Source organism: Clinocottus analis, unplaced genomic scaffold, assembly GCF_023055335.1.
Source record: "Clinocottus analis isolate CAN_PGR_092001 unplaced genomic scaffold, fCliAna1.0.p SCAF_7, whole genome shotgun sequence".
In the NCBI taxonomy this organism is placed as follows: Eukaryota; Metazoa; Chordata; class Actinopteri; order Perciformes; family Cottidae; genus Clinocottus; species Clinocottus analis.
The window spans coordinates 16,566,116-16,589,491 of NW_027176229.1; the positions used below are offsets into that span (position 1 = coordinate 16,566,116).

Sequence of the window (23,376 nt, forward strand, 5' to 3'; positions counted from 1 at the left end):
AAAAAGTGCTGTTTCAAAATGTGTTTCCAGACGACATCTAAACTCTTCCAAACATGTGCTGCTGCTCACCGAACAGAGTCATGAATCTATGTATTCAAAGCTCATTGCTTATGTACAAATAGTAGATGACCTGTTGGGGAACAAGTAAATCCACAGGCAGCTGTGACATGAAGACTGATGACTAAGAAAATGGCATTATACGTTTGTCACAACATCTGCTCTCGCTATAGGCTTTTACTTCTCTGCTTTGGATCATGAGGGGCGTGCCTCTCTCCTCTCAGGCTAAAATATGACCCCTGCTCTGTGCCTGCTGCTTGGTAAAGATGAAGATATAGAGCAAAAGTTAAACTACAAACCCACTTTCCAAGAAGCGCCATGTGACTTCAATCTGAAATGAACATGATCTATATATACACAAATCCCAGGTCCTTATGATTTCCATATGCCTGTGGTGTTATTGTTTTTTCTTTCTCCATTACTTCATAAGTGCCCAAAGCCAGAGCTATGTCTTAAATTGCATCCGAAGCTCTATTTTCCTTATTGTGCTGTTTTTTTTTCTCTTCATTTTAAAGAAAAAAGATAAACACAGAACTGGAATGTGTCCAAATGTCATGGAAAAGTAGATAAATATGATTTTGAGCCAGAGGTCATTGAAAAGATCCTTCCTGAGAAGTGACAGGAAAGTTGTTTTACAAACTTTCACTCATATTTTGAACGACCATCCCCCAGTTGCTCTAGGGAACCATTATTATGCAGGAACAATTTAAATTGTATCCACCAATATGTCACAGACTCTAAACGGCCCCTTTGATTGGCCATTTGAACCACTATTCTGCAGATTACAGCTTACAGTCTCCCCGGTGCAGCCAAAACACAGCCGGTCATGCTGCAGTGTTTACCAAGACTAAGTGAAAACGGCCCACAAATGTGTCAAATCAGAGCTGTAATAACATTACCTTGCAAAGCAGCAATTAGTGGGGCTGTCATTGTCAGTTGCATCAGTACATAAACAGAGAGGTGATGAGTCTGGGTCTGTCGGAGGGCAGGAGGTGGTGTTTAGGGTGCAGCATTACTTCAGGCGACTCCAAACAATGAGGTCAGATGTATTTGTGATGGTGCTTTTTTTCCACCTTCAAAAAATTGGCTGGGGGAAGAGGAGGGACACTTCTGGACCAGCCCTTAAAGACCAGCAACAGGCTTTTACTCAAACACGCACGTGCACACACACACACACACACACACACACACACACACACACACACACACACACACACACACACACACGTGCACACACACACACACACACACACATGCTCACACATATGTCCAAAAGCTAGAAGTGTGTATGCATAGAGCATTTAATTTTTTACGAACCAGTGCCAGAAACACTTTGCAGAGTTTAGTGGTGTTTATTTGAGTTTCTCCATGTCCCTAAATCAGTTCCCAGTATCCTGACCATTAAAGACCCGCCTTCTCTTTTTAATTACAGAGAAACAAAGTCGCCCAGCGCATTCACTTCTCCTCTGTCCAGCTGCTCAGTTTACTTCACATGTGCACATACATACTTAATGTATAATGACACACACACACACACACATCCTGCCAGACACTATTATGTTGTATCATTCAGCACTTTATCTAATCTATTTCCTCTCTGGTTGTCGTCATAGTTTATGCTCCTTTCATCACATCACCTCCAGTCATTTATCATTACCACTCTGCCGTTGTGCTGTGATATTCTATGATCATGTTTTGCTATGACATACCTCTCAAGTACAGTATGTCTGTCACCACAGTTATGTTTCTGTCATTTCTCCTCTCAGGCCCCCGTGGTCCACAAGGACTCCCAGGAGAGAAGGGTCTACCAGGCCCGCCTGGCCCTCCAGGGCCTCCAGCTCCGGCCAGTGCCCACATCCCAGAACCAGACCACAGTAAGAAGACCCTGGACAACTAACAGGCTTCATACAGTCACCGTGACACAAATTCCCCACCAAAACAACCCGAATTAACAAAAAGTACTTGTTAGGTTGAGTCTTAAAAGAGTATGTTACCAATTTAGCATTAATTAAAAAGGTTTCACAAATTGATGCAGCATAACCAGAGATATTGACTTATTTCTTCCTGTCCATCCTTCTTCTGATCAAAACTTAGTGCCTACATTGCCCACAAGGGACCTCGATCACCAACAATTTTGACAAAGATTTAGACCTAATATGTAAAATCATCGCGCTTTCTTTTTTATTGTATATTTCATTTCAATGTAACAAATTCAGTTTGGTATGAACCAGCATGAGCACATGTACACAAATCAAATATTTGGTCTCCGGCTACATGAGGATGTAGGTTTTTTTCATACTGCAAACGGTTGATAGTCATGCGTCTTCTGCTGCGTAAGAGCTTTCAGAAGTTTTTGGGCTACTGACGAACAAAGGAAACAAAGAGAATGAGAAACAGACAGGATGGTGGTAATTCTCTAACCGCTTCTCGCTTCTTATTGGATACCAGCCAATTAGAAGAGAATCAAAGAGTATTAAATGAAGGCAGAGACAGTCTGAGATCGACTCAGACTTCACATGCTGTGATGAAAACCTGTCCATCACTGATGTCACTCAACAACTTCCAGATGTAGGCAGCTCAGACAGCTGAAGGGAAGTGTGAGAGACAGATGGGGGCCCACTCCGTCTTTTTCAAGGTCAACGCATCTGCGTTTTTTAATGTGGATTCAGTGGTAAAACAAAGAATGCGGCGCACATATTTGTAAGCTCTGGGTTCCTGTGTGCATATACCCTGTGGGTAGGTTGAGGTTGGCATGATGATTTCCGAGACAGCAAGCTATTTCTTTCACATCAAAGTAACAGTAGGGGACGTGTTGAGCTTCCTTTGGAAAACACTGGCTTATTTGGATTTTATGTCTGCATCAGGGGGTTGGAATTCCCTTCTGCTGATCAGGAGAAGACTCCTATTCAGCAGCCAGAACGTAGTAGTGAGGAGGAGCCTTGTTGTTTAAACATTGTTCACACATTCTTTTGTCGTGTTAAGTCACAGATGCCAGTGCGTTCTTTAAAGGAAGTGAAGAGCGAGTAGGAATAGACAGAGAGAGTGGCCCTATTTTGGATGTCACCTCTGGTCGAGATCTGTTTGCGACGTGCAACGATTTGGCAGCTGGAGGATGTTTCTGGCTGTCATCTCCTCCTCCTCCTCCTCCTCCTCCTTTCTGTGTCTCCTGACTCGTGCTGGGATTGGATATGTGTTTCCTATCCAAATAAAATGACCTAATGACCGCACACTTCCTCTATCGCTCAAATATTCACCCTCTTCCTCTTGTAGACCCGGTTAGATGAAGACATCCACTCATTGTTACACATTGGAGACGGAAAGTTGTTTTAATGAATGGGAAACTCATATCGACTACTTTCAGGGCTTTTGCACACATCTTAATGTAGTTTACCAACCTGTTGAAGATATTAGGGGATGTTTCCATATAAGTTGCATAACACTGCCCTCTGGAGGTTACTTTATTGAAATGAAGATCACCTTCATTTTCCTGAGTCAGGCACTGTCAGCACAGTTGGATTGCGTCGTGCACAGCATTTACTGCAGAAATGCAGTGACTTGTGACAGCAGGACTTAAGGCCCTTTCAGACCGGACGCAACAACGGCACTACTGCGCTTTGAAACCCATTATTTCAAGTGTGTGCGTGCGGCAATGTTTTTTTGCAACATTGATAAAGGCGTGGGCGCAGCGAGCTGTCAGCTCAAACCATGTTCAAACATCACACACACTGGAGGGGCTTGGCTCAATATGTTTCATAAGTTCATATCTGTTCAATCACAAATGCAACTGTGGGGAAAAGGCATTTCTTCGCAGGCTTCTTTAGATTCTCTTCCTCTCAAGCTACATACAAATAATGCCTCATTCAATAAAACCAAGCACTGAAACCTAAAGATCACTATTTACCAATGTAACCAAAATAAAACCATTTGATTGGTGGAGCTGGTTGGAGGTACAGCATCACATGAATTAGTGCATATCAACAATATTAAGAGAGTCACATTACATGTTCATGTCATGGCAGTGTATTTTGGATTTATTGACAATCATTGAATACAACTAATAAAAACCCATAACGAGAGCCAGGTGTGAGTCTTAATTATTCCCTCAAAGGCAAAATAAAAAGAATGAAATTGGTAAAATAATACATGTATAAAACTGTACAGTAATGAAAAGACTGAAGTAGCTCCCATTAAAAACGCACACTTTGTTTCAACTCCAGGTCGTGGAAAAGACCTCTTCTATAGCAATACTTTCCATGACTCACGAGGGTTGCCTGTTCCTGGACCTCAGGGTCCCGCCGGGCCTGTCGGTGAGTGTTTATCTCTTTCTATATTGTGTTTATCCCTATAGTGCAGAGAGTGTGTTCGTGAAACTCTGTCCCTACACTGAAAGATGCAAATATCCAAAATGCTTTTAGATGCAAAAATACAGCCTTTTTAGGTTTGTTTTTTTGTGATTGTATATGCAAAGATGTGTATCCTTAACCAGGTGACCAAACACAAACACATCAAAATTGAGTCCACACATTGAAAACAACTTAAACACCTACTGTGTGCTGTACATAACACAATTAAAACACCTCCACCATGAGGGTCCTAACATGAGTCCTTCTATCTATTACGCAGGTCCACCAGGTCCCAGAGGCCCAGCAGGACCGCCCGGCCCCTCTGGACAGAACGTAAGCTCACTCACAGCATTGCAGTGCACTTACTGAGTTTGGCACTGTCAGATTTGTTGCAGCACGAAATGCATCATTGTCATTCTGAATTTCCTTCCTGACTCAATTCAGGGGAAATCTGGAACCCCTGGAACGCAGGGCCCCGTGGGTCCAAAGGGAGAACGTGGGGAGAGAGTGAGTACACCCACAACTCCATGGCGTTCAGGAGGTTTTTTCCTCCTTTACTCTGCATCCTTAAACAACATGCCTTTGGTTTTACAGGGCCCTTTAGGTTACCAAGGAGAGAGGGGCTTCAGAGGCGAGTCGGTAAGCTTCCTCCACCGTGCTGCCTTTATGATTATGGCCCGAGTAAACGAGCGTATGGGGGGAAACATCAACACATGTCATAGCTGGTTATATTACTGTAAACTACGCTTACCAGCACCGTTACAAATCACACCGAGCTGCGACAACAGTCTCAGAGAGAAGGGGCTCATTCTGTTGGAGTAAAGCGCTGCACTGCTTTCATTCATGTTTTAATGTCATGTTTAATTCTATTGTGGATATTTCTTTGCAGGGAACACCAGGTGCCAGAGGAGAGCCAGGAGAGAAGGGCTTGCCGGTAAGAAAGTGGTTGGTGGTAGTTCACACGGTGACTCGGGGTCTGGGCAGGAGCGTTTTACTTTGAGTTAAAAGACTGAACTAAGGTTTTGAGATTCCTTTGTTGAGCATTAAATATTTCTTCTGTGTCTGTCTAACCCTTATTTTTCTTTTACCTCTTTCTCATTTTACAAGAGAAATCTAAATGTAAGATATCTTTAACTTATGTCATCATGTATTCCCTTTGCAATGCATTGAAGCTATTCTGTAAACTAAAGCTCAAGTCTAACCATGACCCACACCTCAGGTTATGGTTATGATCTTTTTACAATCACCATGTTTATGGCTTTGATTGGCCACAAAGTGGTGTTCATCTCTTTTTCTCTTAGATCCATACTTTCCTCCCTGTCGATAGTCAGAAATTGTCTGTTTTACATTGTTGTTTCTGTTTGAGTATGTGTGATTTTAGCTGTTAATCTGTCTGTGTGGAATCTTCCGGTGTTAATGTGTTTTTGTTTTTGTTGGTCCTCGGGGTGTGCTCTGGACTGCTGTCCCCTGTCACGACACTGTCCTCTTGACCCTAAAGCTGTCTGACTCCCTCTGCAAGCTACTGTCCCCATGGCTACCTTTCACAGTCACCTTTTCAGCATCTGACTTTGGCATATACATCAAAATACACAAAATATAAGAAACAATGTCAATCTTGCAACAACACGATGCACCAGCTCTGACTGATTGAAGTCATGTAGAATAGAGTAAACATCCCTCTAGAAGCAAATTTGTTCCCGTTTTCATTGGAATTTAACTGTATTTCTTTAAGTTTATGGACTTCAAAATGTTTCAATGAACCACAAAGCAAATGTGGGAAATGTATATGCCAAATCGCTCCATATGTGTCAGTGGTGGGTCCTGTTGGGTTTAGACGTGTTGTGCTCTGATGTGAGTGGAGTGGATACAGCTATCCTATTTTATCCCACTATGCAACCCTGCATGCTTTCTCTCCAAGTCCCATACAAACTTTCTTTCCTGAATGTGGAAATGTACAACTACAAAATGCATCTAATGATTTAAATAACACCGGGTGGTTAAAAAAGAAATAAGGCAAAGTATCTGAATTGTACATTTGATTTGGGGATTCATCCTCTGATAACAGAGGATGAATCCTTGTCCGTTTGAAATGTTCAAACGGACAAGGTTAAATTGCTGACATGAATATGTTTACTGTCTCTGATGTCATAGTTTAGCATCTGCGAACACTCCACAGAAAGTACAGCTGTGGCTGATATTATCATTAGTTTTAACCTGAAGATGCTGTAATCAGAAAGTCAGAATATCTCAATACTATTTATCCTAACATTTCGTGACAAACCACACCAATATTTCAGCCTGAAGCCACGTTGCCAGCATTAAAAAGACATTAAATCAGTTATTGTATGACTCTGAAACTTTGCCTTTTTTCTCCAAACATAAAGTACATCCTTGGTTTGTCTTACTAATAAGGTATTTCACTCGCCTGTGCACCAAAAGCATCAGCTATTCTCTGCATGCCTTGATGCTTTCAGCTGTCTCTGCCTGCTTTACTTCTCTTGTTCAACTCCTGTTGTTATTTCTCAAGGTACAGCTCATGAAGCCATGGCCTCATCCTTTCTCAAAAGACAAACAAATTAGATTTCAGTGTAGATCTATACTGGCTTAATTTTGTCAGGCAACATGGGATAACTTTAATGACCACACAGTTAAGAATGAAAGCTTGTGGTGCTGAAAATAATCGCCTGGCTGAAGTGCTACTCAACAAAAAGAATGCAGACGGCATGATCAAATCTAAATCCAGGGATAATGTAATCCAGCTGTGTTATGTCACCAACATGAGGCTGGTCTGTAACGTGCATGCCGATGTTGCCCAGCCCAGCATGGCAGAGACTGACGGGGAACAGAGATGTCTGAGAGTGCTGGGCAGATATGTGGACTGTTTAACCTTCTAACTGCTGAATTGTATTGAAAGACAAAATGACTTGCATCTTGGCGAGCAGTTCTTTTGCTTGTGCTCTTTACCTTGACGGCTGTATCTATCTTCACAGGGGGACGGCATACATCAGATCAGAGAGGCGCTGAAGATCTTAGCCGAGAGGGTTTTAATCCTTGAGACTATGATCGGTATTCATGGTGAGTAGGAGGCCTGAGGCAGGGTCAGCTTTAGGCAGGGGTCAAAGGTGGTGGGGGCAAAAACTGCCACCGTACCTCACTGCTGGGACAGGGAGTGGGAACAGTTGCGAGCAGCCCCGGGACTCAGGCTGGTGTTTCCACCCCCTCACACAGTCCCCCCTGTCACTGCTCTCTGATAGGACATTAGCTTGCAGATGTTCCACGACTTGCAGGCAGACCTTGAGCTTCTGGCTCGCAGGGTGACGCTGCTGGAGGCTATCATCTGGCCAGGTAACGCTGAGACATCCTCACCCACAGCTCTGCCAGCCCTCACTGACCTTTTTGACAAAATCTAGAAAGTCTTGATCGAGTGTTAGAGGCATTACGTTGACCACTTGTATCTAAACTGCTGAATGTTGATCTAGTCACTGAAAAGCAGATGTATTCTTCTGTATGAATTGTTTTGGTTGTAGCACAGATATTTTTTTAAACCCTGAAAACTTATTTAAACAATCAAATGAGTTCTTTCACTCTTTCTTTGTTCTTTGCTCTTCTTGCTGGTTGATGTCACAAACGTCTAAGCACCAATAAGGATTTAGCAACATTTAAATCAAAATCACATGGAGTTTTACTTAATTGGTTGCTGATGTGCCAGCACCGAAAATCACATGTCTCAACTGAAATAAATAATACCTACGTTTGTTTTTTATATTGATTGTTGTTATTTAGTCATTAATTTGATTTAGAAAAACTAATATTTGAAATCAAGTTTTCAGGGGCTTTAATTGTTTGTATAATGACCATGCTTTGTAGGTTAACGTGTATCAATGAATGTAAAGTATGTTAGTCTAGCCAGTAGTGCTGCAATGACTAGTCAATGAAACTATTAATTAAATAACAGAAACATAACTGCCGTTAATAATGATCACAGAATTGTTAAGTAATTTATCCAGAAAAAAATTGAGGATTTGCTACTTCATGTCCTTGGAATGAAACATTTGTTGGTGTTTTGGTTGTCAACATCTTATAGACGAACCTACAAATTTAAAGGAAAAAGTAAATACAGAAAATTGATAACAGTCGTTGCAGCCCTAATAGCCAGATGCACCTCCTTTACAGAAGAATCGAGCAGAGGAGGATTTGAGGAATCCCTTGAACTAGTTAGCTATTTAATCATTTTGAGATAAAAACTGGGCAACTGGTGTCCAATCTAAATAAGAACCCACTCACGACACCTCCAGGTTAGCAGCTACGTCAGAGTAGACTTGGATCAGGACTGCAGAGCGTGCATGTCCTCACACACCATTGGACAGGGAGGCCCCTTTCCAACTGCTGTCTTTCTTCAACAGAGCCTGATCTAGGGTCTGGGGACGGACCGTTTGGCACATCCTCCCCTAGTTTCTACAGAGATAAGCGAGCAGGTGCGCTTCCATATCGACTTGCTTCTCCTTTGTCCACCAACACCAAGGTTCGAGGGAAGTAGCCCCTTCCCGCTCACCCTGAGGATCACAGGCTGGGTTGACTCCCCATCCTATAGGTCTCATCGACCGTCATCAGATTTAGACCATATCTGATGCTCTCTTTGGGCTTTACCGTCAGATTTAGGATGGGGACACCTCAGGGAAACTCCACTGATACTCCACAATGCCCTCCTCCATCGGGAACCTGAGAACTAGTTTGAGCCCCATCCATCACCATAACCAAACATTTATCTTTACCCAACACACACAACAACTTTCTTGTGTCTCATGTTTTTGGCTTCAGAAGTCAGGCCTCAGAGTAAAGATGTTTAATGTTTGGAAAAAAAAGAAGAATCTTCTGTGGTGCGCCTCGAGCTACAAAAAGTTACGGAAAATAAGGGGATTTCAGATTCATCAATGAACGGAGGAATCAGATGTGAGAAAATCGACTGGAGTTGCATTTGTATTACTTTCACTGTGTAACTGCAATCTGAAAAGATTCCACTATTTAAGTATATTGAGCATGTACAGTTTGCAGGACACAAGTACACAAACAAACCTCTTCTAGTATTAATTTTGTTATAATCATTTTTGTTTAACTCAATTTTATGTAGTGCACTAAAAGATGAAGGCATCTCTACTCTAGCTAAGATATGTGTTGCTAACAGTGATTTGTAATTTTCTGGTGTTATGTTGTATTCTGAAAACTAATTTTGAACATCTCTGCAATTAGCTGTCCATTTTAAGATCTTTAAAACACAGAGGAAATAGCAAAACTGTTAATGGAACTTGAACATATTTTTACCACTGTTGACGACTTAAACTGTCCTGATGAAAAGACTTGATTGTTTTTTTTCATCTTATATCAAACTTATTGTGAAACTATTTAAAATGTATTGTTTTGTATGCTGTTGTGTAACCATTTTATATTTCATTCAACTTTGTTTTTCCTTGCAAATGTGTTATTGTCTAGATTGATGTAATAAAATAATGCTCCTTGTTTTGTTTTTTTTAACATGTCTCTCTTTATTTGTGTTAACGACACAGCAGTATTCATGCTCCAGTGTGCATTTTATGTGCCGATAGAGAAATAGTCTCCGAAGCAGTCAAGTTTGCATCTGCACTTGATTTGAGTCACATTTGTGGTGAACGAAAGACCTTACATTTCGGAAATTAGCCCACAGGGAAAATCTTAAAATAAAGCTCAGCAAAACCCAAGCATGATTGAAGTCCAGATTACAGCACAAGAGCAACCCTTGTTTCAGTCCACTGGAGTGTGCCGAGGTCTAGGTGCTCTGTGGCAGCAGAGGGCTCTTCCCTTTTGATATCACCACAGCCTGTTCCCCAACGCTGTCATCGATGAGCAGAGAAATGGCGCCATCTAGCTGTTTTGAGGCTGCTAACGCCACCACAGCTTTCTCTGTGGAGAATCCCATCTTCTCCAACTGCTGGAGTCTGAGAGGAAACAAATGTCTTTTAGTGAATAATTACTTGAAATCACATGAATAAAACTGTACTTTGGAATAATGTGTAGTTTTATAAAAAAAAATACAATTTGCTATCGGTGAAGGTATTACATTTTACGAACCGCAGAGAGGAAACTGATGATTTGGGCACCTCCACTTTTGCATCAGGGTTGTCAGGAATATCTTGTAATGAGGCCAGTATTCCTGCTTTCAGCATCTGTTCCTCCAGTACCTCGGCCTCAGACAGTGCAGGAGACTCTTTCATTATCCAGGCAGGCACTGGATCCACCCATGGGTGGTGGTTGGATTGATCTGCAGGCATCCTCTGAGAAAGGGATCTCGAGCTGTGACAACAGATTAAGTTAAAAACATGAAATCTGCCCTCTGCATGCAGGTGGTGAGTGTAAATATCCAGTGAGACTTTTGACGTAAACAAGATGAATCTCACCTGTGTGAGGGAATGCTGATGGGCAATCTCAACCTGGCAGAAGAGCGAACATACACCCAATCAGGAAGGAAGTCTAAGACCCCGGGCTCCTCCAGCTCCTGTAACATCCCAATGAAGGACTGGTGATCTGAGAGTTACATTAGTGTTAAAAATAAATAAAAAGACCAAATAGATTTGGTAGGGGAGGGGCCGGCACACTTCAATAAACATACACAAAAGACTGTCCATGAATAAAAAAACAAAACGTATTGAAACGTATTCGTAAAAATAATACGTCATGGTTACAGTAAAAGAAATCTTTAAATAGTGCATGTGAAAGTATTACCAAACTAGTGTTGTCAATCCATTTGGCTAGGGATTACAACATGTTGTCAATTTATATGTAAAAAGAATTTTAAAAAAGTCCTACAGGTTCAACAAAACTAACAGGACAGGGAAGCATGTCAATACAACACAGTCTGTGCACACCTCGGGTCTAATCAAGCTTCTAAAAACTATGATTTGTTTGTTGGGAGAAAATATTTTAGGAAAGGATACAGTTGTGTCCGATGAATATTGTGCAGAAGTGGAGCAGGGCAGGTGTCCCGGGCAGCAGCAGCAGCCCGATCAGCAGAAGAAGCCAGGGGAGAAACCAGACTGGCAAACACCTCAGCAGCCTCCTCTGTGCCAACTGACGACACTGCGCTGCAAACAGAGCCAGCTGGATGGCAGAGTAACCACAGAACCGACTCGCCTCCCCCCCACCGACAAAGATCACCAGGGTGTAAAGAAGCGGTAATATGGTCATCGTCAGGATGGAGAGGGTGAGAAAGGCGACTGTCCCCCAACGACGCTCCTGACACGGTCCAGCCAACAGCAGGAGGGCAACGCTGACCAGCAGAGAGGGCACGTCATCGTGACTGAAGGCATACAGGAACACGTCTGAGGGAAGGCATGAGACAAGCCTGCGTTACATGCGTTGGTTGGGTCACTGAAGTATGAGAGCCATGATATACACCGGTACCTCTGAGCCTTGGGAAGTCTCCACCTGGACCGACGGTGAGACTTGCCTGGATGCCCCCGGCATACACCAGGAGCGAGAGTGTTGTCAATAAAAATGTCCCCAGACAGAATCCAGGGCGATCAGATCCAAACCAAAACCATGCTGACAAAATACGATGGAGCATTGTTTATGAGCTGTAGGTGATCCACTCACTTGTACTTTAGTGGCATAATTATGGCAAACAAGCTGCATCTGTAGGTACTGGATGTAACATCCTCCATATTTTAACTTGTCAACGCAACTCTGTCACCGTATGTACTCGTACAATATGCCTGTGGGTGTAAAATAACTAGTTCCTCAATGCGTTAGTAATGAATGTCCTTAGATAATAACATTTCATTTTGAAGGCTAAACTGTCGTCTACTTCCGCCCTCCGTCTTCTTCTTTGTTTTTACTGGCAGTCAATGGGCCAACCCAAGTTGGGCGCGTTGCTGCCACCTGCCGGACACGTTGCTACACATTTGCATAGAAACCGGGTCCGGCTTGTCTTGTGAATCATACAACAAAGTGATAAAACGATCAAGAATTGCCAACAATTTAGATAATCGATTCAGCTTGTATGTCCTTTATTAAAAAAAAAGACAGAATTCTCTGAATCCAGCTTCTGTAATGTGAGGGTTTGTTGGTTTTCTTTGAATTACGTAACAATACATTGAAAATATTTGGTCAGACAAAACAAGACATTGAAAGGCGTCACTAGGCTTCTGGTACTTTTACCCGTTTTGGAGGACGTATTCAGACAAAATCATTTAACGTATTAATACAACACTGTCAAAATACGCCAATGTAAGCCATATTGTATGTCCCTAATGTTTTATTTAAAAAGAAGAGGGGTCATCATTGATACATTAGAGCTCAAACAGTTATTCAAATTAAACCAAATGATAGGTTTATTGGGGAAATTAAGAAAAAAAACTGCGAGACATTTTAAACATCACATAGGGCCTCAACTAGAGACTGCTTTGTAAAGGATTACAAGCCAAAGATGTAGTGAAACGTTGTTTAAATCTTTTACAATAATTATAAACGGGTCATTCTCCTTCCACTGTCCTCCCACTCATACTATATAGTCAAGTCTAGTATATACTATCCAGAATTCTGTTGACCAAAGTTCAGCTGAAAAAACTAAATAAAAAAGAGAGAGAATTTAGCTGCGAGGTAGAAAGAATAAACATTAACTTTAACCATACGACTATAACTAATTAGATCTAATTAGTTCATGCATTAATAAGAAGACGTGACACATATTGATCATTATAACCATAATACTATTATAATATAATATTAACTTTTGTAAGCAAGACTATACTATATCGTATAGCATAGTATATTATAGTAAGTTGGTTGTAGATTGTTTTTTAAATGAAACGTGAAAGTGATCATTCAAGGGCCGTCGCTGTTCCCGCGATGGTTCGCATTTACCGCGAGATTTGTTTCCTGCAAAGAGAATTACATTTCTCCAACAGCCAGACTCTTCCAGTCGTCTTCTACAGACACACTAAAATGGCGTCGGCTCCGGGTGAGTAGAGAATTTGGAAATAGTACGCATATTATGATGAATATGTCATTTAACTTAAGCAATTATGTGGTTTGGTTCGTTTTAAAAAATATTGTGCCTGGCATTATCCATTTTGCCCGACTATATAAGTTAAAATATCGTTTCGCGTTACTCGCGCTAACGTTAGACACAAGGCCTCGTCCCGTTGGTTTATCAAAGGGGTTTCCTTCGATGGATAATGGACGTTAGATTAACAAAGTTATCAAAATGTTTCGTTTGTGTGCTTAATCCTACATGTCTTTGTGCTCGTTTAAGCGCCGCCTGCTCCGTGAAAGGTTTAACCTACATCGGCTAAGCTAAATGGCGACCTAACAACAGTTCACTTTAGCGTGCTGCTAACATTAGCATCGCTGCTCGCGCCAATACCGTTTTTTCGAAGGCTCAGTTGTTAGCTAACACGAGTGTAACTTTCCTTTAGCAGATTACAGCACCTACAGTCAGACCACTGCGCAGCAAGGGTAAGAACATAATATATCCAACCCAATGGTGATTGAATGCAGTGCTTGTATGTCTGAGTGCATGTGCATTGAATGGGTTCAGGGGTACTCCTTAATGTTACTATTGGAAGTATATTTAAGGGAACCTGTAACGTTGTAAAACTTTCATTTGTGTTTTTACAGGTATGCTGCTTATGCTGCCCAGCCCGCACAAACCTATGGGCAGTCTGCACAGGTGAGATTTACGTCGGCATAGAAAAGGCAGCAACCGTTAACCGTTGTTATTGGGCTAGTCGAGGTTGTCGTTTTAATTAATGGGTTATTTAAGTTGTTAAGACTGAATGTGTTTAATTAATTAAATGAATACAAACTACAGCACACATCTAGCTTACACCAGTTAGCAAGAAGGTAAACTAGGAAAGTAGAACCAGTATAGGTATAACGATAAATACGTTTCATGTCTTAAGGTTCAAGTTGATGTTTATTCTACCAAGCAACTAAATCATGATTTTTGTTTTTCAGCAGAGCTATGGTCAACAGAGTTATGGAGCATATGCCCAACCTGCTGCTGCTGATGGAACTTACACTCAGACAACACCTGCTGCTGGAGGCTACACTCAGCAGCAGCAGCAGCAACAGCAACAGTATGGATCCTCATATGCCCAGCCAGCAGCAGGTTGGTTATTAAACAGAAGTGTTGACCAATTATTGCATTGGTTTTAAACATGCATAGTGCATACAATACTATTTGTACGATGTCCTTTTACAATCTTATACAGTTGTCTTTTACTCTGGCTACCTAAATCAGATTTCAAACTAAACTTGCAAACAGGCCAGTGAATTAAACTGTATCTCGGCAATGGTAAATGCATATGGACCTTGACTTTTTAAGATTGGAATTGACCACCATGTTTGTCTGCAGCCTAGAGAGGATTTGTTTGAAAGATGACCCTTCATGTATAATTCATTGTCATTTCATAATTTCCCTCAAATTTGAGATTTATGAATGAAGCACCCAATAAAACTTTTAAAATAAATATTTGTCTTCCCACAGCCGGTTATCCTGCTGCCCAGTCAACCACTAATACCTACTCCCAGTCAACCCAGAGTTATGGGGCCAGTGGTTATGACAGCACTCCGGCTGCTGCTGCTCCAGCTGCCTCCCAGTCTTATGGCTCTCAGCCAGGGTATACTGCCCAGTCTGCCTATCCTGGTTACGGCCAGCAGGCTGCTCCCACTGCTCCTCAGAGGTATGTATCCCTCAGCTTGAAGCCAAATAAGTGAATTCAATAAGACATGCTCATCATTTCACTTAATGCTCTCTTTGTTTTACTCAGTTACAATGCTAGCAGCCAGCCAGCCAGTTACAGCCAAAGTAGCTACTCCCAGCCAGCAGCTTATGGACAGCAACAATCTGGATACCAGGCCCAGCAGGCTAGCTACGGTCAGCAGCCGGGGTACCAACAGCAGACCCAGCAGCAGCAAACGGCTCCTCCTGCTTACCCTCCTCAGGCTTCTGGTTCCTATGGTCAGCCCCCAGCCAGCCAATACAGCCAGCAAGGTGGACCTCCTAGTTACAACCAGTCCAGCCATTACAGTAAGCTTGCGCAGCCTTGCAGAATAGCTGCTACTAATCTTAATTGATACACTTTGTCTTAATGTCACTGTAAATATACACTGATGCATTTGTGCTCCTGTTGTGTAGATAATTACAGGCAGGATGGCCAGAGTGGAGGTTCTGGTTACTCTGGCGCTGAGTCTTCAAGGTACGCAGGGTCAGGGGACAGCAGGGGCCCTGGCAGGGATGGCTTTGATCGTGGTGGAATGATGCACCGTGGCCGTGGAGGCATGGGCCGTGGAGGCATGGGGTAAGTGTCTCTCCTTACCGCTCAACCTCACATGTATTTTAACTCTACAGGTCTTGTGGCTACTTGGGGCAGGGCTGAGACAAGGGTCATCGGAAACAGTTGGGAGTAATTCATAGTAATAATCCAGTAATTGCTGCAACCTTTTTTTCTCATTATGAGATTGTCTTCATTTTTAAGCATTTAATGCTGATAAGTTATAAGTTTCCACTATAAAGCCTGAGGCCCGTAATGAAAAATGTAGTCAATGCCAACATTGGCATCAATTATAGCGATTCACATCCAGTTTCTCTCAGCCCTGCCTCTAATTTTGCCAAAGGTAAGACAAAAGGTTTGTCCTTTTTTTTTTTTTGAATATCAAAGTTGATTTTGATCAGAACTGTGCAGAAACATTTAGGTTACAAATGTTATAACAGCTTAAGTTCTAGAACAAAATTTGATTATCAGTCATATCAAAGTTTTTGGATAACTGAGAAACTTACTTCATGATTGGTCAGCTAATGTGATATAATCTTGCGATAATATCTTGCACACACATTCTCCAATTATCACGGGTTTCCTTCAGGAGAGTTCAAACACGCATTGGTCAGCAGCACCCTTTAAACCCCTTTCCCCCTTTGGTGCATAATTCATGATACACTTACAAATACTAGAATGCAATTAGCGGTTTGCTCAATCATGCAGATTTCTTTCCCCCAATAATTGTGATGCTGGAAATAACTAAAATGATACTAAAATATAGTGTCCTGCAAGACCGTACAACATCATCTTTTTAAATAGACACAGGTCTCATGCAGTAAATTCTGCTGCATTTCAAACACAAATTTTCAAGTGCTATATTTGGGTCAATACATTTCCTTTTTGTTGCGTTTTTTCAGCCCTTTTACTTGCGGATACATTCAATGGTGTTATCAGTTTATGGTTGGGTTTTTACGAGACTGTCACTGGTAATAAATATTTGTCTTCATTCGACTGTTCAGATGAAATAAAAGTTGCACTGCGCAAACAGTAGTCAAATATGCTAATATACGGTAAGATCTCAGTAATATATTGCAACAACTGCAACGAGAGACACAAAACAATGAACTACTTTTATTCAAGTTTGAGTACAATTTCAGCTCGTAGCACACAGTGGTCATAAAAGATAACCAGAATTATCAGTTGATGCCAAGTTCTCAAATCTCTAAAAAACTTTACCAATGTTTCAATATCCTTCGAAGCTTAAAAAATAAATAAAAGACACAAAATAAACTGGTAAATCTATTATGGTCAAACTATTAAATGCACGTAATATAAAAATCCATCTAAATCTTCTAATGGCTCACTTATTTACCAAACATGTACTGGTAGTATTTTGTGGTGTCACACCTTGACATATAGTTGGTGGAAGCAAAACAGTCTAGTAATGTAAGACATGGGAAAACGGTCTATTTGTTTATCATAACCATATTTTAGGAATGTTCTGGTGATTGGCTTAGTGCAGGTGCATTCAGTCAATGGGTTTTGGTCCAGTGGTCTCCAGTCTAATCTCAGCCTTACTACAATACCAGGTGTATTATACTTTTTTGTATTGTATGTAGGTGTGTATCCTCCTGATGGTGGAACTCTAACTCAATTGAGCAAGTCCCTGACACATTTACTCTGGTACCCTTGTTGAAATGACATATCAACTTTGCTCCTTGTGCACCTTTGACATTTGATCAGTTTGTCCCAAGTCGCTGCTCATAGTTTTCTATCCTCTGTAGCCAGACACGGTTTAAGCCAACCCCAAATCAGTTGAACTGACCGTTGGCTGCCCTGAATAGGAATATGAAGGGTTACTAAGAGACGGGCCTGGGGTACGGCAGTAAACGGAGGTTGTATAGTACATTGTTTTGGTTTAGATTGGTTATCACGGCTGTTAAACTAAAATCAAAAAATATATATATTTTTGAATTGCCAATATAGGTATTTGACACAACAGGGTTTCATTCTCAGGATCTGGTTCTCTTGAACTTTCTGTTTGGGTCTGGAAGGGTGCGGTGCGGTTTCTGGTACACCTCTCTAAACTATTTACTTTCTTCTGATGTTGGTGTAGTTAATACACAAACGTACACACAGTTTTAGGCATATATTTTATGATACAGCACTCTAATTGAACAAGCAAGTGTAGTTACTAAAGTAGAGGCAAATAAAACATTTACAAATTGCATAAATAGGATTACAAACCTAAATACATTAATAAATTCAGACTTTGTGTAGATCTTTTATAGTTTTAATTTTAGATTTGCACAGGTATATTTGTGTGTTCTGGGGGGGGAGTGGGCACATGTCATTTTGAAATGTTTGAAATTGTTTTTGTGGTTTGGAATACAAATGTTTGATCACATTCTTTTGATCACTTTTTAACATGCTTTGTCACATTTATACCGTGCAGGTAACAGTGAGAGCCATTTAAACCCATCTATTCTCTAAAAAAGTATCTGTACTCAGTGCAGAGCCGCCAGCTTAAGCAGCAGGAGGGAGCTAAAACAAAGATTCGGGGTCTGCCTTTTTTCAACAACTGAGGATGGTGGTTTTTATGAGCATGATGGGTATATTAATTAACATTAAAGTCTTTGTATTTGATTTAACATAACCATGGTAAACACTGTAAACTATATTTTCTTTTCGTGTTTTGTCTTCAGAAATTGTATAATTGTTTTTATTTTTTTACCTGGTGAATGTGATCACCACTTGATGTCAAATTTCAGATGCATTGTTTATTTTTTACAATTGTACAAATCTGAGGCAGCAGTAACCTTTTGTTAGAACACATTTTATTTGGGTGCTTGCTTGTTTCTAGGTACAGCTATGCCATCAATGCATCTGAAATATTTCTACCACTGTACAAATGTTTGGGTTTTGTCCCATTTTCAAAGGCTGTGAAGATATGTTAATTTAATTTTGTCAAAATGTATCCGCTACTCAAATTTGTTACTGAAGTTTTACTCGGCTAGCTAAGGAATGGCAGATAGTTAATACTTTTATCCCCTCAAGTCGATTGTGTTTTTATAATTTTGGGGATTTTCTCAGCTGCTGTTGGGCTAGTTAGAATGTTTTGATTACTCCCTCAATCAAGCCACTTTGCTCGAGCCATGGAAGTGGCTGTAAAAGGGAAGTCGCCTTCATATCTCCATTTATTCCCCCATAGCAGCGCTGGAGAACGAGGTGGCTTCATTAAGCCTGGTGGTAAGTTAACGAGTATTACACTGGTTAGTCCTTTCAAAGCCTTAAACTTTTTGAGCAAATATGCTTCGAGTATTGATGTGTCTTACATTGTGGTATGCAAAATTTATTTACACGAACATATCTGAAAATATTGGATTTTTTTCAATGCCTGAGACCATTTTCTCTGGGGTACTTGGTATAATTCAGTCACTGCTTATGGTTTGAAAATGAGTTTTTGACAGGTTAAAGACAAATTTCCACTCAAATGTGCGTTACTGCTTTTTATCAAATCTCGAGCCGAATTCCATGGTTTTTTTTTCTTTTTTTTGAGGATTTCTTACTGGTCTTTGAGGCTTTTCAAATGACACACAGTTATTTGCCAAAGGGTCTGAGGTGTTCTATTTTCAATTCATTATATCACTTGTGGGGAATGTGGTGTACCATAAGGTGCCATTTTTCAACTTCCCAATATGGCCGGCAGCACCTAATAAGGGAGTGTCTGGGTTATTTTTTTTGTAGTACTCTTCAGATTTTGTAAACTGAACTTCAGTTTCATGTACTGACTTTTCTCAATCTGTTTCTCTCCCCCTCAAATAATGGACTACAGGACCAATGAACAGTGATGAGCGTGAAATGGGTAAGTAGTTTTGTTATGCGACGCCCTCTTATACAGAATTCTGTTGAAGTTTTAAGGAAGATTGTTTTACTATGCATTTACAGTTTTTGTGTATTGGTTGCAGGACGACCTGAAGAGCAGGATGACTCTGAAAACAGCACAATCTACATCACAGGACTGACTGAAAAGGCTACCCTGGAGGAAATGGCTGAATTCTTCAAACATGTTGGACCGATCAGGGTAAGAATAGTTCTTCACTTAAAATATTCTCGTATGCATAACGAATGTCAAAACTAAATGTACTGTTTTTTCCCCCCCCTTTTTGTGTGAAGATTAACCGCAGACTTGGCCAGCCTGCCATCAACATATACACAGACAAGGACTCTGGAAAACCCAAGGGAGATGCCACCCTTTCCTACGAGGAGCCAATCTGTGCCAAAGCAGCTGTGGAGCATTTTGATGGTACATTTTATTGGCTGTTCACATCAGACCTGAGCAGCACACCTAATGCATAAATCTAAACTAACAAAAACTATTCCTTCACTAACTCGTGAATTGTTTTTATCTTTAATTGTAGGAAAGGAGTTCCAAAGTCGAAGGCTGAAGGTGTCGATGGCACGGCGCAAGCCCATGATGGGCGGAATGAGGGGCGGCATGCCCATGAGAGACGGTATGATGGGTCGTGGAGGTAATTTCTGCGAGATTTGTTTCTGTTGGACTTGCGCTTGCTTCAGATGACAAACTTGCAGAAACAGTTGAACCCTGTAGTATATCAAAGCTTTCTGGCATTAAACAGAAAAAATAGAGAAACGCTGGAAATATACTCGTGATTAAACACTATGTTGTCGTCCTCTTGTCAGGTATGATGGGACGTGGGGGAGAACGTGGCGGGTTCCCCCCACGTGGTGGTCCTCGTGGTATGGGCAGAGGTGGACCCACAGGAGGAAACATGCAGCAGAGAGCTGGGGACTGGGAGTGTCCGAACCCGTATGTATTACTTCATAGTGGAGTGTCTACTTTCGGGAGCCTTTCTTATTTCGCTATCAAATATTGGTTTAACATGTATTTAATGCTCTGTGTCTTCAGGGGTTGTGGCAATCAGAACTTTGCCTGGAGGATGGAGTGTAACCAGTGCAAAGCACCCAAACCAGAAGGGTTAGGCGGTGGCGGCCCTCCTTTCCCCCCTGGTGGAGGTGAGAGAGGCAGAGGTGGAATGGGCATGCGTGGAGGCAGAGGTATGGACCGTGGTGGGCCAGTAGGAGGTGGAGGCCCAGGAGGTCCAGGAGGTTTCCGTGGCGGTTGGGGAGACCGTGGTGGCTTCAGAGGACGCGGTGGAATGGATAGGGGGGGTTTCCGTGGAGCCGGGCGTGGAGGTCCACCCATGGACCGTATGGGTGGCAGAGGTGGAAGAGGAATGGGCCCACCAGGTGGAAAGATGGATATGAGGTAGGATCAAGACTCCCCGTAATGTTTTCTTGCTTTTTCCTTGGTGAAAAAATTCCAAGACCATTATGTAAGCCAGTGAGAAAAGTAGATGAATAACCAGAATTTGGTGTCAACCTGACGCTGCAAACATGTCACTGACTACTTTTCTGTTCTTTTCTTTTGTCAGAGACCATCGCCAGGAGCGCAGAGAGCGACCCTATTAAAGAACTTGTTGACGATTCCTCTTGTGGAATTCGATTTTTAAGAAGATCATTTTTAATTTATGATTCCATATTTCAATGGTTCTAGAGCTGCTTTCAAACATCTGGTGCAGTTTCATTCAACTCCTGTTTCCATTTTTTTTTATTTAGTTTACCCATGTTTATTCCACCTTGTGTTGTGCATGTTCTTTTGTTTTTTTTTAATGTGCTTGTTAGATTTGACATTGTTGTAAAATTGTTAATCTTTTTTCATTTGTTACCATAATTGCTTCCCCTGTCCCATGATTAGCAATTGTTTGACAAAATTGGGAAATAAAATTTTACTGATTTGATGTTTTTGAGTTTTAATCATCTTTACAAAATAATCATGCAGTCAAATATCTATAGTGCAGATTCTTTGAAATTGTTACTGTCGAACAGTTGCTGTTTCTTAATTTACATATTGATAATTTCGCAATCTGTAAACATTGTGAAAGCAGTTTTGTACGCAAGTCTTGGTCAAGATTTCTACCTCAGATTATTTAGATTTGAACACGATTATAGACCTCCTTACATAGAGTAACCTGAGAAATAATTTCTTGTCCTATTCTGAAGAGCACTTCAGCGCAATATGAATCGGCTATGTTACATGAAGGACTCAAGGTGAAGCTGCACTTTGTTGTTCTACTGTACATTTCTTGTCTGTAGATGGAGCTCCTACGCAGGTCGACATGGATGATAGCTGGAGCCGTTTGAACTGAAACTTAAGTGCTGCAGTTCTGATGCAAATGCTCTTGGCTGGTTTCTGGTGCTTTGCATTGATGCCAACTTGATTACGTGAAACAATGACATGCAGTTTTCTTATGACTTGCATGTACTTTAACCTGTAAGATTTAAGTTTTATCTCAACAAAAATAGTAACTTGTCTGCTTTCCATGACTTAATGCTCCAATACACAGCAATACTATTGTAAACGGACATCACCAAACATATGAGACGTGAGCTGATTTCAGTGCTGGCATCATTAAACCAGAGAAAAAAACTATAAACATCTTTACTTCCTTTCTTTCCTTTTCATAATCCCGTTTTCTTAACTTGCGTTCCTATTCTAACTGCAGTTAGGCTTTGTCCTCATTGCTGTTTTCTCCAAAAGGCAATCCAGCTGAATCAAGTGCTGTTATTAATCACAGATGTGTCTTTGGCACATTACATTTTTTACATCTGGTAGACATATGGACATCAAAACCATCTTCCATGTTTTCTTACTGGGTTACCACCAGATTGCCCTACCTGTAGGAGTCTGTCAAAATATTGTGTTGAGTGTTTTGCATCCTTTGCAGTGTAGTGATAAACAACTTTGTCTTCATTATAAATAGCTGATAAAAACGCACTGATCAACGGCTAACGGCTTTATACAGTAGAAGCTGTCTCTCACTTCACTATGTTATTATTGAAGTGCAGTAATCAAGGGTTGTGTGTGTTTTTTTTTAAATTGTACTTCCAGACCTCTGAATTATCCTACAGCTGACATCTTAAAATACTTACTGTGGACGGTTGTTTTTGTGGATTAATAGAGTGCTGGATTCTCTCTCTCGCTCTTTCTTTTTTCTTTACCGACAGAAAAGCTGATTCATCCAGGCCCAGAAAATGATCTCATCAACCCCCACCTTCTCTCTCTGTCTCGCTCTCCCCCTTCAAGCCCCTCCCTTCCTTTTTTGCTCTCTCCCTCTCTTTCTTAAACAGACACATCCCTCTTTTTAAATTCAAACAATCACACATGAGAGTATCAGAGCTGCTCCAATAGATTGTCAGAGGGGAAATGAGGTGGTGGAAAAAAACTTTGAAACAAAGTTTCAGAAGCTATTGAGGACACAAATTTCAGATGTATTCACATACAATTGGAAAGTTGAACTTATAAATAAAAAGTAAGGGGGTTCTGTGTGTCTCAACAAATTTCGGAATAAGTTTTCAGCAGTATTGTAAAACATTAAACACTTTAGCAGAGTTTGTATAGAAAAACTCCTCACGATCCTAATCACGTGCTTGGAGTTCTGGCTGTGAGTCTTTATTCATTTCTTTACACTTTGATTACAAACGGTGTCTTTACAGCCCCAAACAAGTTTCCATGATGTTTTTCTAAATCTTGACTTGCCATTAAAACCTAAAAACCAGGTCTGCTCACCAAAACATGACCCATAGTTTCAAACCGTACCTTG

The 23,376-nt window shown here is 41.1% G+C and overlaps 3 protein-coding genes across 9 annotated transcripts in view; 2 read left to right on the forward strand and 1 right to left on the reverse strand.

The window, feature by feature from the left end:
• emid1 (EMI domain containing 1) overlaps positions 1-9,859 on the forward strand; it is a 49,096-nt gene extending 39,237 nt beyond the window's left edge. The window contains exons 9-17 of one of the 2 annotated variants that reach the window (XM_068566703.1): positions 1,824-1,931; positions 4,275-4,364; positions 4,681-4,733; positions 4,845-4,907; positions 4,995-5,039; positions 5,290-5,334; positions 5,508-5,519; positions 7,391-7,475; positions 8,804-9,859. In XM_068566703.1, the coding sequence (XP_068422804.1) occupies positions 1,824-1,931; positions 4,275-4,364; positions 4,681-4,733; positions 4,845-4,907; positions 4,995-5,039; positions 5,290-5,334; positions 5,508-5,519; positions 7,391-7,475; positions 8,804-8,937 (635 nt within the window). In that variant the 3' untranslated portion in view covers positions 8,938-9,859. The remainder of the gene's footprint in view (positions 1-1,823; positions 1,932-4,274; positions 4,365-4,680; positions 4,734-4,844; positions 4,908-4,994; positions 5,040-5,289; positions 5,335-5,507; positions 5,520-7,390; positions 7,476-8,803) is intronic. The other variant, XM_068566704.1, reaches the window with a different exon arrangement.
• An 85-nt stretch (positions 9,860-9,944) lies between these two features.
• On the reverse strand, positions 9,945-12,239 carry rhbdd3 (rhomboid domain containing 3). The gene is made up of 5 exons (XM_068566372.1): positions 11,832-12,239; positions 11,366-11,749; positions 10,829-10,955; positions 10,503-10,724; positions 9,945-10,369 (listed from the first exon to the last, which is right to left on the reverse strand). Exons 1-5 carry the CDS (start codon positions 11,992-11,994, stop codon positions 10,201-10,203), a joined length of 1,065 nt encoding a protein of 354 aa, XP_068422473.1. The 5' UTR covers positions 11,995-12,239; the 3' UTR covers positions 9,945-10,200.
• A 1,089-nt stretch (positions 12,240-13,328) lies between these two features.
• On the forward strand, positions 13,329-21,513 carry ewsr1b (EWS RNA-binding protein 1b). Of its 6 annotated transcripts, none has more exons than XM_068604865.1 (15): positions 13,329-13,389; positions 13,847-13,886; positions 14,049-14,100; positions 14,388-14,541; positions 14,920-15,115; positions 15,203-15,462; positions 15,571-15,733; positions 18,903-18,940; positions 19,527-19,556; positions 19,660-19,775; positions 19,868-19,997; positions 20,113-20,223; positions 20,396-20,522; positions 20,622-20,981; positions 21,148-21,513. In XM_068604865.1, exons 1-15 carry the CDS (start codon positions 13,374-13,376, stop codon positions 21,182-21,184), a joined length of 1,830 nt encoding a protein of 609 aa, XP_068460966.1. In that variant the 5' UTR covers positions 13,329-13,373; the 3' UTR covers positions 21,185-21,513. The 6 variants fall into 6 exon arrangements, with proteins under 6 accessions (XP_068460966.1, XP_068460971.1, XP_068460967.1 ...); XM_068604870.1 differs by having other exon boundaries at positions 20,113-20,205; XM_068604866.1 differs by having other exon boundaries at positions 18,906-18,940.
• The last annotated feature ends 1,863 nt before the right edge of the window (positions 21,514-23,376 follow it).

What these genes read in the sequence shown, in the direction of transcription:
- ewsr1b (XM_068604865.1), top strand. An exon ending in CCTATGGGCAGTCTGCACAG is followed by an intron (nt 14,101 to 14,387) that starts GTGAGATTTACG and finishes TTTGTTTTTCAG; the next exon opens with CAGAGCTATGGTCAACAGAG. An exon ending in AACATGTTGGACCGATCAGG is followed by an intron (nt 19,776 to 19,867) that starts GTAAGAATAGTT and finishes TTTTGTGTGAAG; the next exon opens with ATTAACCGCAGACTTGGCCA.
- rhbdd3 (XM_068566372.1), bottom strand. Translation starts at nt 11,994, where the DNA reads ATGCTCCATCGTATTTTGTCAGCATGGTTTTGGTTTGGATCTGATCGC. An exon ending in ATCAGCATTCCCTCACACAG is followed by an intron (nt 10,725 to 10,828) that starts GTGAGATTCATC and finishes CTGTTGTCACAG; the next exon opens with CTCGAGATCCCTTTCTCAGA. An exon ending in TCATCAGTTTCCTCTCTGCG is followed by an intron (nt 10,370 to 10,502) that starts GTTCGTAAAATG and finishes GTTTCCTCTCAG; the next exon opens with ACTCCAGCAGTTGGAGAAGA.